Source organism: Marmota flaviventris, chromosome 5 (assembly GCF_047511675.1).
Source record: "Marmota flaviventris isolate mMarFla1 chromosome 5, mMarFla1.hap1, whole genome shotgun sequence".
Classification (NCBI taxonomy): Eukaryota; Metazoa; Chordata; class Mammalia; order Rodentia; family Sciuridae; genus Marmota; species Marmota flaviventris.
In genome coordinates, this window is record NC_092502.1 from 114,371,848 (window position 1) to 114,386,218 (window position 14,371).

Genomic DNA, 14,371 nt, shown 5'->3' on the forward strand with positions numbered 1-14,371 from the left:
TGCTCAGAAATAACTTAGGAGTAGATTTTTGCTGTATCATTGTTTTTTTTTTTTTTTTTTTTACCAGAACTACTTTAGTTTGTTTCTAAAGTTTATGCCTTAGTTGCTTTTAAAATAAGTGATTCTTTAGAGTATGTATTTTAAGTTTAAAAGTATTATGATATAATTACTCACTGGAATAATAAGAAATGATTATTTGAAAAATGTTTTATTATTAATTCATTTACAGATTTATTTTTATGAGTATTTGAATGTTATTCTTAAATTTTTAAAGATACTACTGCATTTCTTCATTCCCTTTCTTAATTTTGAAAAATCATATAATACATTAGAAAATTTATGAGAAGTTTATCTAAATGAAAGATCTATAAATAAGTATGTTTAATTAGTGATTTTATCTGAATTGGTTAATTGTTCTTATTGTAGACCTCACAAGAAGTGGCAAACCTTGGTGGCAGAATGAAACATCATCTGCTTTTCCTTCTTTACTGCCAGCTAATGACACACATATTCACCACAGACAGAAAAGATCAGTGAGCATTGAGCGGTTTGTGGAAACATTAGTAGTGGCAGACAAAATGATGGTGGGCTACCATGGCCGCAAAGATATTGAACATTACATTTTGAGTGTGATGAATATTGTAAGTTTGAACTTTCTATATACTGTTTTACTTAGTAGTTTGTTGTACTTTGTACTAAGGTCATAGATTTTTACTAGGAAATAAATGATTATAAGAATTCATCTGTCTAAAATTGTAGAGAGATTTTTTGGTGCTTGAGATTCAATTCAGGGCCTCATGCATGCTAAGCATGTGCTCTATCACTGAGATACAGCCCAAGAATTGGCCTATTAATGTTCAAGTTCCATAGAAAATAAACTTAAAGATAATCTTATTGTTATTTTTTAGATGATATATTTTTAATGGGTTATTAAATCTTGTTTAAAATGTTTTCTATAACTTGAAATATCAGCTTACCCTTTAATTAGTGTGTTATAGTTCATCTCTAAGAAAAAATATTCCTTGAGGTAGACTTGTAAAATCTTTTACCAAGGCATCTTGAATTTTAAACAACATAGCATTAAAAATATCTTTTCATATATACAATGGGCATACTTTTTTTAATCAGATAGAATCAAACTATGATCCTATGATTTTTGTCTGACTTTGTGTCTTTTCTTATTTTCTGGAGGTCAGGTTGCCAAACTTTATCGTGATTCCAGCCTAGGAAACGTTGTGAACATTATAGTGGCCCGCTTAATTGTTCTCACAGAAGATCAGGTAAGAAAGAATTAGATTTTAAACCTGAACCTCTTAGGCTATGGAGTTATTTATTATTAAATAATATATTTCCTTATTTGTCCTCTTAAGAAGTCATACTTGATTATGATTTTTAGCTCTAAACATTTAATGTTTTAAGCAAATTTTAAATACCTCTTAAGTCTTGTTAAAACTATGTATATATGTGTGTGTACACATATGTATATATGTGTATTAGCTATGTTTTAGTATAAGGATGAGCATTTGCATGGTATACTTTATAACAATGTTTTTTTTGGTTTTGTATGCTGATAGCCTCACATATGTTCACATTATAATTAAAGCTGTAACTGGAAAGAATGTTCAATAATAAACTAAATGAACTCTAGGTCAGATATTATAGAGATCAAAATTGGCATGAGATTATTCCTAGAAACCACTGCTTCTAATTATAGTCCCACTTTAGTCTTCAAAAGTTTTAACAACTGACCTTAGTAATTTGTTTGGAACATTTCTGGTATGCATGTTGTATTGCAGCCAAACTTGGAGATAAACCACCATGCAGACAAGTCCCTCGATAGCTTCTGTAAATGGCAGAAATCCATTCTCTCCCACCAAAGTGATGGAAACACCATTCCAGAAAATGGGATTGCCCACCACGATAATGCAGTTCTTATTACTAGGTATGGTTTATTGCAAGTATTTTTCCTTTGATTATTGTTTGTTTGATATTATAACTATATTTAGCTCTATCTGAAGCCTCATTCAGGTAATGAGGATAGAAAAAGCAAAATGGCTATTTATTTTTTACTACTGAGAAAGAATGTATTATTAATATGTTGACATTAAATGAACCAAATAAGAAACAAGAGGAGATTAAGGTTTGACCTAGAAATTTAATAAATAACTTTCCTTCTACTGATTAAGTCCTACTCATAATGTTTAATTAGAAGCACATATATGATTGATTAATTGAACAAAATACTTACTAAAAGCAACATTTAAAAGTATAAAAAAAGTCTATTTTAAACATAAAGCTGTGACTCTAGGTTATAAAATATATTAAATATTCTTACCTTCAAGTTGTGTTAGTTTATGTAAATTTATTAAAGGGGAGGAGAATAATGGTAGTTATACAATTTACTTATATGATTATCTATTTAAATTTTAATTAAGGTATATAAAGAAGATTTATTATATTATGTGTTAAACAGCTTTGCTCTCAAGCAAAATTATTAACTGGACAATAACTGAAGGAATTCATATATTGATTTCTAGTTTTAAAAAACTACATTCAAATGTTTTCTTATTCTTAAAGCAACAACTCTGTGAATTAGATAATATTATCTTCCTTATGTTAGAAAAGAGAAAACATTCAAAATAGTTAAGCATGTTTCTCAAGGTCACTCAGCTAAGTGAAAGAGGACTCAACTCTGATGATCTTGTCTTCCTTGACTATCCTATCTTAGTTTATTTGTTTACTTAAGTTTTAGAGAAACTGTTTATGTTGCCCAGGCTGGTCTCAAACTTCTGGGTGGAAGCCTCATCTTCCTGAGTAGCTGTAACTTCAGATGTGCATCACCATGACAGGCTTTGTTTTAGTTTTTTTATATTCTAATTGTGGTTGGTCAGAAACGTTATGCTTAAATAATTTTAAGTCTATCTTTTGACCTTTTTCCAGTATTTAAAAATAAAAGACAAAATAAAGTAACAGTAGCAAGCAAGCAAAGTGAAAACACTATTCTGCCTTGGCTGAGTGAAATAGCTTTTGTTACTTTAATTATTTCTCATAATTTTGCAAGGCAGTATTTACCAGATGCATTATCTGTGGTGTGCTCATTGACTCTATGTTAAGTTCTATGGATGGAGTATAAAGTACATGGGATCAGAATCTTAAACTGAGTAATATAAGTTACTTCAGTGTAATTTTTAGAATAAATTCTCTGTTTAACGAACTGCAGAATTTAAGTTTCTGAATCTGTTTGTTTGTTTCATTGACTTCCTCTACTTGGCATTATAAACCAGAAAATTTTGTTTATGACAAGTTTGCTGAAAAAAACAACATTATATGGTTTTATGTTCATATGTATTGACACATTAGTCTGATTAATTCTGCAGTTGCTGTGAGTCTTGTAGTCTGGAATGTTCCTAATATATACATAAGGAGTTAAAAATCTAGGACTTGTGCTAATGAAAAGCTTTGTGTTTAAAAAAAAGTTAGATATGATTAGTGTTGATGAAATTACTAGAGGAAAACATCTAATATATATAGTTTACAAAATTTCACATGGCTTTTTTGTTTATATTGTAAAACACTTCTTCCCCCAAAATGAGACTTCACATTTTTATTTTGTATCTATATTGGATTTTTATCTTTTGCATCAAATGGCAGCAGTTATACCAAGGGTGCATATTTATAAGTATTCAAGTAGTGAGCTAGATCTGGGCAGTTAGCCACCCTTTCTTTGCACTGACAACATTCAGCTGTACACTTTGTTACTCTGAATTGGCCCAGATATTTTTCTAATTTTTTTACAGAGCTCTTCCTTGCTTCTGTAAGCTACTTTGAGTGCCTTTTTTGATGTTTGGGATTTTAACATAACATTTTCTCCTTAATTTGTCTATAATGGTTAGACAAGTACTAGAAATGATGTTAGGATTAAATAGGACAGTTTAGAATTTGGATCTCGTATCATTTTAGATTGGCTAATGTAGTAGAGATAAGAAAAATGCCTCTTTTGTGACAATATAGAGTATTTAATTTAATTGTTACTAATGTCTCAAAGTAATTTTTAGCCTATTTAATAGTTTATAATAGGGCAACAGAGTGACTATTCGAAAGAGATGACTATCATCTTTGTTATTTAGATAGTTATTTTTCAGAGAATGGAAGGAAGTTATCAATGCTCAACTCTCCCTTATATATTTTTATTTGTAAAACTGAGTATGTTTAAATCATAGTGCTACTTTTAATAAAAATAATTCTGAGAATTCTATAGATGATTTTTATATTAATGTTGAAAACTGCTTCATATGACTCACTTATCAATATTCAGTGTTGTGACCCCTCCTTTTATAGTTATTATAGATAATAATTTATTTTTGCTCAAAATATCAGCTCACTAGGAAGGATAATATGTTATTATATAGGAAGTATAAAGGTTCATTAGGAATTCCAGGAGAAAACTGATAGTTTATCTCCCAAGGCCAAATTTTATCCCAAGGCCTTAAATGTTATCTCCCTTTAGCAAATGATATCTTATTATCTTTTTTTATTGATTTAAATTTGAAACTGTGCTCTGCACAGTTATCAGATAATTCTTACTAGACAGAAAGAAAATAAATTTATTTTTGCTTTTTTTCTATTATTAATAGTATTTAAGTAACATCAAAGAACATATTACAATTATTTGTGTATACATATACTTTTTTGTGCACATATATTTCATATGTCCACATACATATATGTCTATGTATATACATACATATACTATATGGATACACTATTTTACATATAGCTAACAGAGATTAATGATATAAAATATAGTGAAAAGTCTGTTTTTACCACCCAGATTTAGCAAATATGAACATTATGCAGCTTTGTGTCACTTCCTAAAATGGTATTCAGTTACCTCTCTGTGGTGTAGTAACTGCCTCAAATCTTAGTTCTGAATACCAGGGTTAGTGCTATAATATAACTGTGGAAATATGGCAATGCTTCCATATATTGTTATATTCCACAAATTACATTATATTTTAAATAAACATGAATAGTAGAATAATGAAACTGGTCTTTCATTTTTTTGTTGATTTTTAATGTAAGATATCAGTATTAATAACTTGTATTGTTTGCTTCCATAGAATAGATTTATTTAATGACTTAACAGTTGATAGTATTTACCTAAATCAGCTTGATGTTTGGTAACTCTTTTTTAAACAATGCAATATAACAATATATAACTACTGGGCTGGGGATGTGGCTCAAGCGGTAGTGCGCTCTCCTGGCATGCGTGCGGCCTGAGTTCGATCCTCAGCACCACATACAAACAAAGATGTTGTGTCCGCCGAAAACTAAAAAATAAATATTAAAAAAATTCTCTCTCTCTCTCTCTCTTTAAAAAAAATATATAACTAGATCAAGAAATAATAATACTTTGTACTTCAAACTCTAGAAACATAATTTAAGAGGGCAAAGTAGGACAGTATTTATACAGTTAAGAAGTTACTTGTTTCAAAACTTTCAAGTTATGTTTATTAATATTTGTATTTTGTTGCTTTTATAAATTATTTTTAATTGACAAAAATGTGTATATTTATGGTGTAGGGCATGGTATTTTGACACATACATACATTGTGAAATGTCTAAATCAAACATTAGATTGGCATGCATTATCTCACATACTTCATTAAGCTTTGTACTGACAAGCTGCAAACTAACAGATGCTTAGGAATAAATACTGGCAATTTGACATATTATTTAAGTTATTTTTATTTCCCTATAAAGTCAGGAAATAAGCTTAAAATCACCATAAGTTTAAAGTCAAGCCAATTTCTAAATTTATTTTGTTCAAGAAATCCATACACAGTCTGAAATTCATTAGGGATTTAGAGACAGTTTGTACTAGTATTTATGATTAGTAATTCATGTGAACAGACTAATGCATACATTTCTTAGCGTTCTGTTCTATGAAGTATGAGAAACATTATTTTTCCATTTTTAAGATATTAATACATAGTCATTTATATTCTTAGGGTAGGAATTGGAGCCTCAATCCTGTTTTTGGGCAAAAACTTTATTGAAATCTAATTCATAGACCACATGTTTACCCATTTAAAGTACAATTCACTGTTTTTTAGTATATTCACAAGGTTCTGGAACCACCACTATAATTAATTTTAGAATGTTCTCTCTGTCCTAAAGGTTTCCCTTTATTCCTAGCCCTTCCTTTGCTCCAGTGTAGGCTACTTCTGATCTAACTTTCCGTCTGTATAGTTTTGTCTGTTCTGGACCTTTCATATAAACAGAATTATATAATATATGAATATTTTTGTGTGATTTACTTCTTTTACTTAGCAAAATGTTTTAAAGGTTCATCAGTGTTCTGGAATGTAGTAGTATTGCTTTTCTCTTTTTAATTTTCATTTTTGCAGTGCTGGGAATTGAACCCAGGCCTTCATACATGCTAGGCAGGAGCTCTACCCCTGAACTACATCCTTAGCCCTGCTTTCCTCTTACTAGCCTAAATTTTCAAAAACTCAAGGTACCTAACTTTTAAGAATGCCTTTGTTTATAGGCTTTTTCAGTTATTATACTTGAATGATCTTTCATTAGTGAAATCACAGGACTTTTAAATATATCTTAAAATCTGATGCAAAAATTGCACACAAAGTCAAAATAATTTGGTCTTTAATTAAAGTGGGCATATTTATCCTCTTAAGGGGTCATGACTGTTTACTTGGGTATTGCTGGATTATAAAGGAATTAGAATTTTCAATGTCAGTCAACCAATGTTTTTAGATAGGCATTTAAAAATAGCTATAAATATGGTTTCTTGGCATGTAATGATTTGATTTAAACAAGTTTTCTTAGTTTTTAAAGATAGTGTCTATTGGAATTATGTATTGGCTTCATAATTATATATGAGAACGTATGGAAGAAAGGGAGATTAAATGTAGTACATTAACATTTATTTGGTATTCACTAAGAATTTTTTTAATCCTCAAGGAAATGCCAGTTAAATAAATATTTTATGACCTATTAATAAGCATTTAAGACTGTGTTAAGTTACCCAGTACTGAAAAAAAAAAAACCTCTTAGGTTTATAGACAGCATAGAAAATATTAATGCAGAGTGTGGACAAGTTGATTGTGGTATTTGGACATTTTAAAGCATTTGTTATTTTCTTACCACCAGGTTCCCATCATTCCTACCCATCTCCAATGCTCAAAACCCTCTTCTTATTTCTTCAGTTTCTTTTCCTTTTTCCCCTGCCTTGTTGGTTTCTTATTCAAAAGTGTTTATCTAGATTCACTTTCCATTCCAGTCTAGGTCTATGACAAACTGGAGTGACTGTAAATTGGGACATTTTTGTTGTTGTGTATTTTACAGTGCTGGGGATTGAACCCTGGCCTTGTGTAAGCGATGCAAATGCTGTATCGCAGAGCCATAATCCTACCCCATAATTGGGACAATTTTAAGAGTGAAAGTGGGGCAGACTTGGAGAACAGGCACAAACTAAGACCTGGCAAAACAGGATTATGTTTTTATTATTATCCCAGGCATTACCTATGTTCCTGAAACTTTAACTAAAGATGGAAATAAGATTCTTTTCTATCAGTGCCTGAGGTTGACTAAGTACATTGCAATTTAGTGAGTTATTTTTGTTCATACCCTGACAAAAACACTGTGGCTTACTTGCAGTGGTTGTCTGAAAGTGAAGAAGGATGTATTGTAATCAACAGTTAGAGAAATAGAAACTTTAGTACTTATGTTGGTTTTATGGATGTAATGATATAGGCATATAAACAAGTGCTTATTATGTGCCATATACTTATGAGCTTTACAGATACTTAATCATTTAATTCTTAAATAACTGCATGAAATATGTACTGTTATTGTCTTCTTTTCATAGATGAGGAAGTTAAGGCACAGGAAAGTTAAAAGATTGGCAAGGATATATAGTAATTAGTAAAACCAAGATTTAAGCCAAACCAGGTATTATGGCTACAGAGTCCTTTTAGGAGGAAGCATAAAATTATTCAACAAAAAAATGTGTGGGGAACCTTTAGTAATATTTGGACCTGTAGTAGGCCAACTTCTAAGATGACCCCAAAGATCTCCACCTCCTGGTGTTTGTGACCTTATATAATCACCTCTCCTTGAGTGTGGGCTACACCTATTGAAATGGCATTTTCAGTAGTCTTCCTGCTCAAGTACAAGGTCTATCTCTTCATTTATTAATGTTTTCTTTAATTTCTTATAGTAGGGTTCTGTGGTTTTCAGTGTTTTTACATGTTTGATCATATTTTTTTATGTTATTGGGCATGATATTATTTCTAAAATTTCATTTAAAATTGTCACTGGTATATAAAATAGAGTTGATTTTTATATATTGATTTTACATCCATAATCTTGCTAAATTAATTTATTAGTTTTAGTAGTTTTTAAAATCATTTCCATTGGATTTTCTATAAAGATGATCATGTTGTCTGAAATTAAAAACAGAATCACTCTTCATGAATGAATTTTATATCTTTTTCCTGTCTTATTGTTCTAGCTAGAATATCTACTATGATGTTTAATGAAGTGAGAATTGACATCCTTATCTTGTTCCTGATCTTAGTGGGGAAAGAATTCTCTTTCATCATTAGCTGTGAATTTTGTTTAATGTCTTTTATAAAGTTGAGTAAATTTAATTCTAATCCTACTTTGTTGAGTTTATCAAAAGTGGATGTTGGATTATATCAAATGCCTTTTTTATATCATTTAACATGGATGATCTTCTTTTTAAAAGTTTATTAATGCAGTGAATTACATTGATTGCTTTAGAATGGTAAACCAACCCTGCATTCCTGGAATAAACCCAATTTGGTCATGATATTTTATTCTTTTAATATATTTAGATTTGATTTGACATTTTTTTATATTTGTGTTTATGAGAGGTGGTGTTATGTGGTTTTCTTATATCTTTGATTTTGTATTAGATATTATTGACAATGCAAACTTAGGGAATATTTTCAACTTTTCAGTTTTATGGAAGTTTGTGTATGGTTGGGGTTATTTCTTCCTCAAATGGTTTATAGAATTCATCAGTGAAACTATCTGGTTTGGGAATTTTCTTTGTGGGATGAATTTTAAAGTATCAATTAACGTTGTTTAATAGATACAGGGCTATTTAGTTTTTTTAAAATTGTTGTTATTGGTTTGTTTCTTCTCATGGTGCTAGAGCTCTATAGACCTTGGGCTTGTTAAACTGCTAATAAGCAAGTGTTCTTCTACGGCTGAGCTATATCCCCAGCTCTAGGTTATATTCTTCAATGAGCTTTGATAGTTTGAGTCTTTCAAGGATGTATTTATTCCTTCTAAGAGGTGGTTATATTGGCATAATTGTTCTTACTATCTATGGAATGTATAATAATGTCAACTTTCTTTCTGACATTGATAAGTTTTGTCTTGTCTATTCTCCTCCCAGTGACTCTAACAGATTTAATGATCGTATCAAATTTTGTCTATAACTTTTTGTCTTGCTTTTCTATTTTCTATTTCATTGATTTTTGCTATGATTTCTACTTGATTCAGACTTAATTTGCTCTTATTTTGTGGTTTCTTCTAGTGGGAGCTGTGGTTATTAATTTGAGACCTTCCTGTTTTTCTTACATAGGCCTTTCTAACACAGATGTTTAGTGTTATAAAAATTTCCCATAAACATATCTTAATTTCATCTTATGAATTTGGTTATGTTGTATTTTCACTTCAGTTCAAAAATACTTTCTAATTTCCTTAGATTATGTTTTTTTTTTTTTTTTTACCTATAGCTACTTAGAATTATGTTATTTACTTTCAGATATTTGAGACTTTCTCCCCAGAACTCATTTTTATTTCTAATTTATTTCCACTGTGATTAGAGAATGGACTTTGTATGACAAATGCTTTTCAGTTTATTTAGACTTGTTTTATGGCCTAGAATATGTTCTTTCTTGTTAAATGTTTCAGATATACTTGAAAAGAACGTGCATTCTGCTATTGTTGGATGGAATGATGTGTATATGTCAGTTTAATTTGGGTGACCATGTTGATTAATCCTTCTTTTCCTTTATTAATTTGAACAATTTGATTATGATGTATGATTAGAATATTTCTTCAAGTTTAGGATTGTTGAGTTTCTAAAATTTGATTTAATCAAACTCTGAAATTTCAGCCCATTAATTTTTCAGTATTTTTTTTTTTGTTCAGCCCCCTCCCTTCCTTTGGTGATTCCAAATGCACATATGTTTGGCTGCTTAAAGGCAGCTCACTGATGCTCTGTTTATTATTTTTTACATTTCCTCTATGTCTTTCATTTGGGACAGTTTCTATTTTTGTGTCTTCAAGTTTATTTCTTTTCTGTAATACCAATCTATCCTGATTCTGATTTATTTTTTCAATTAATTTTTCATCTCTAGTAGTAGGATAATTTTGTGCATCTCTGGCAATTTAATTTTTTTGCATCCACATCTTTATGTAGGCTTTACAAAACATGCATATGTATTTTAAAATACTTATCTGATAAATGTATTTGCATCAATTATAAGTTGGTTTTGATTAATTTAAGTTATTGCTTTATTATGTACTGTATTCTCTTGCTTATTTGAATAGTTGGTAATTTTTGATTGAATGCTAGACATTGTCTTCTTCTACCCTCTTGTATTTCTATAAATATTCTTGAGCTTTGCTTCTGGTATAAACTTTTGTATCTTTCTTTTAAAATTTGTTATATGGAACAGGAGCAGTGCTCACTCAGCATAGGGTTGATTTTTCTACCAAACTTAGGCAAATTCATGAAATTTTCCAGTTCAGCTGGTGGTCTCATATATAATGTTATGTATGTTCTATAATGTTATGTATGTTCTGGGCATTGTTACAGCTCCTTCTTTGGGAGATCCTTTTTCTTGCCTTCCATACTTCTCTCACATTCATGAGCTGATAGGTACTCAGGTGAATCGTCAAGGGAACCCTCTGTAAATCACCAGAATTATCTCTTTCTGTAGCTTTTCTGTTCCTGTACTCAGTCCTGTAAATTCTAGTTACCTTGGTTTTTCATATTTTCTGCTTTCTCTTCAACTCAAAGTCCATTGAGTTCTGCCTTATTGTCCTCTCTGTGCCTTGGCTTCAAAATTCTCAAGGTAGTAAGCTGGGACAATCATAGGACTCACTATGGTTACTTTCCCTTTTCTCAGGGATCATTGTCCTTTCTTGTGAGGCGGGGCAGGTACTTGGGATTGAACTCAGGGGCACTTGACCACTAAGCCACATCCCCAGCTCTATTTTGTATTTTATTTAGAGACAGGGTCTCACTGAGTTGCTTAGCGCCTCACCATTGCTGAAGCTGGCTTTGAACTTGCCATCCTCCTGTCTCAGCCTCCTGAGCCACTGGGATTACAGGTGTGTGCCACCGTGCCCATCCATTGTCCTTTTTTTTCCCCCATTAAGTCTATTGTATTGTGTACTGATGTTTCATATAGTTTGTCTATTTTTAAAATGGTTTTAAGAAGGAGGGTAAATTTGATCCTTGTTACTCCATCTTGGCTGGAAGCAGATGACCCAGGCAGCATTTAAAAAATTCTTCCTACTATTTGAGAATAATTATCAATATCATTCCCTTTTACCCCTAAATACTTCAGTTTGTATTTTCCAAAAACAAGGACATTATCTTATATAACTGTAATACAGTTGTCAATATCAAGACACTAAGTATTGATATATATTATACTAGTATTTAATCTACAGTTCATCTTAGAATTTTTTAAATTGTCTTAACAGTATCCTTGGTAGATATTTCCTCCACAGGCAAATGATCTAGGATCACACATTGTATTTATTTGTCTTGTTCAAAAGTCTTTTTAACTTTTACTTTCTTATAGGTTCCTTTTATATGACAATAGGATTCATTTTGACATAATTATAAAAGCATGGAATATAATTTGTTCTAAGTTAGTCTTTCCCTACCTCCCTCCCCTTGTTACTTTCCCTCTACTCTACTAATCTTCCTGATATTTACTTATAGTTTTTTAAAAATTAGTGTTTTGTGGATATACATGATGGTGAGATACACTCTAGTATATTCATATATATATATACATATATCTCAGATTCATTCTGCTGTCTTTCTTTACCCCATTCCTCTTCCCTTCCCTCATTCCCCTTTGTCTAATGTACTATCTTTCTTATATTCTTTTTACCTACCCCTTATTTTGTATTAGCTTCCACATATCAGAGAAAACATTTGACCTTTGATCAATCAAAAGTCTTTTTTTTCCAAATCTGAAATAGTTCCTCAGTCTTTTTTTTTTTTTAGTTTGCTTTTGACATTTTAAGGGAGTACATAACAATATTTTATGAATGTTACTTAATTTGGTTTTTTCTGATATTTCTTCAGTATCAGATTCAGTTTATATATATTTTGCAGGGATAACACTGAAGTGATATTATTTTAAATGCATTGTATCATGACACATATGATATTGGTTTCTCCAAATATTGGTGATGTTAATTTTGAACACTTGGTTACAATAATGTGTGACATTTTCCTTCCTTATATTTTTAATTTTCAAATTCTTATGTAATTTTTTGGAAAGTTATGTTGAGACTGTAGGAGTTGGTTTTAATCAAACTTCTACCCCCTAGTTTTGACATCCCATTGATGATTCTCCTAACTCTCATTCCTTCAGTATTGTTAGTTGTCATTCTATGTCATGAAAAGATTTACTCTCTCTCCCTTTTTTTAAATAGAGACTCACCTTTTTTAAAATGCTGATTTGGGGATTTCCTTTTGGTAAATCTTTACTTTCTAGGATTTCTTTGGACTTTTCAGCAACTCTATCATCTCTGAAAGTACCCCCATCCTATAACTCTTCAAACCTGTAATACTGCAGAATTCTCAGTTATACAAATTCTATAAAATCTTTTAAAATGAAAATATTATTAGTTAGAAAGTTTATTCATTTCTTGTGTTTGCCTCATCTTCCTCTATAATATTTTCTAAATCAGTTTGGTATATTTTCAGAAATGCCTGAGTTACAATAAAAAATAATAAAAAAATTTCCCTTAACTTTACATTCCCTAGAGGACATGGGGATAGGCCTTTAACTCCTAATAATATTTGAATTTAAGATTTTCTTTTGTAGTTAAAAGGCATCAGATATGAGAATTTAAAGAGTTCACATAAGTCAATCCATAAGCAAAAATATGATACTAAAAAGTTGTACATTACATGACAAATTTCAACTAGTGAATGCTTTGTTCCTATTTAACAAGAGTATTATGTAGGTGAGATATTTCTCAAGAATTTGATAACTACATTTGTTGCTCAGCTTTATTTTAATAACATTTTTGGTATTAGAGCTTACATTTTATTTTAACTATAAAAAAGATTAAATCCATTAAGCCCAGTTGTTTAGTAAAAATTGAATAATTAATAACATAAAAATTACTGTTTTATTATTTAAAAATTTTTACTAGTAAAATTGTTTATAATATTTAAAGTAGAAAGAATTAATAAAGGAACATTGAAATATTATAAGCAAGAAGAAAAATAGGATGTTTGTAGTAATAATATATTGTTTCATAATATATTTATTGTATTCTTAGTATGTAGAAGACCCTTCTTAGATGTGAGTATGTGCATGAACTAGATGGGTGAATTACCCATTTTTTGGAACATTTGGAGGTAGGAATGGATAAGCAAACAAACTAGATAATTTCATAGTCAATGAGCTACTAAAGTTAGAGAAACTTCCTGTTTCCATCATTTTGTACTTGTTCAGTATAGAGAAGAAAACAAGAAAGATCTTTCTTTCCTTTAGTTTTGGTTAGTGAAGGCAATTTCTAGGAGTGGTTTAGTGGTACATATTTTTTCCTTCACCCATCTCCAACCTATGTCAGCTGGCCTGCAAATCTATGCCAAATAAGCCTACAACCTAAGTGAAACAGGGTCAGTGCTATGAAAACAAAACCTCATGTTTTAGGGTAGGAAGGAGATGAAGGAGGGAGTGAAATGAAGCATATTGCCACTCCCAAATCTTGGACTGAAATTCCAGAATTGCCACCTTAATTGGAACCTTGTAGTTTTGTTTATTTAATAATTTATTTCTGTTGAATTCCTATGACTAATAAGTGATAATAAAATGTTTTCAAATATGTTTATGTTCTGAATAGAAAAATGTATTAAGTGAAGGAAAGTAGTTAACATGAAGGTTAATTAACTGGATTCCAAAGTACATACTGTATTTGCAAGACTCTCTGAGCAACAAGATGACCTCATCAGCAAACACAAGTATTTAAAAATATTATAACAGATATTTCTTGTGTGGGAAATGGATACACCTATAGTCTTGTAATGCTGTCCATTAAAATA

General features: G+C 30.4%; 1 protein-coding gene across 1 annotated transcript in view; it reads left to right on the top strand.

The window, feature by feature from the left end:
* Positions 1 to 14,371, top strand: part of Adamts6 (ADAM metallopeptidase with thrombospondin type 1 motif 6) — a 293,953-nt gene that overhangs the window by 25,389 nt on the left and 254,193 nt on the right. Inside the window, exons 5-7 of the mRNA XM_027951608.2 lie at positions 427 to 641; positions 1,197 to 1,280; positions 1,797 to 1,942. Coding sequence (XP_027807409.2) covers positions 427 to 641; positions 1,197 to 1,280; positions 1,797 to 1,942 — 445 coding nt within the window. The remainder of the gene's footprint in view (positions 1 to 426; positions 642 to 1,196; positions 1,281 to 1,796; positions 1,943 to 14,371) is intronic.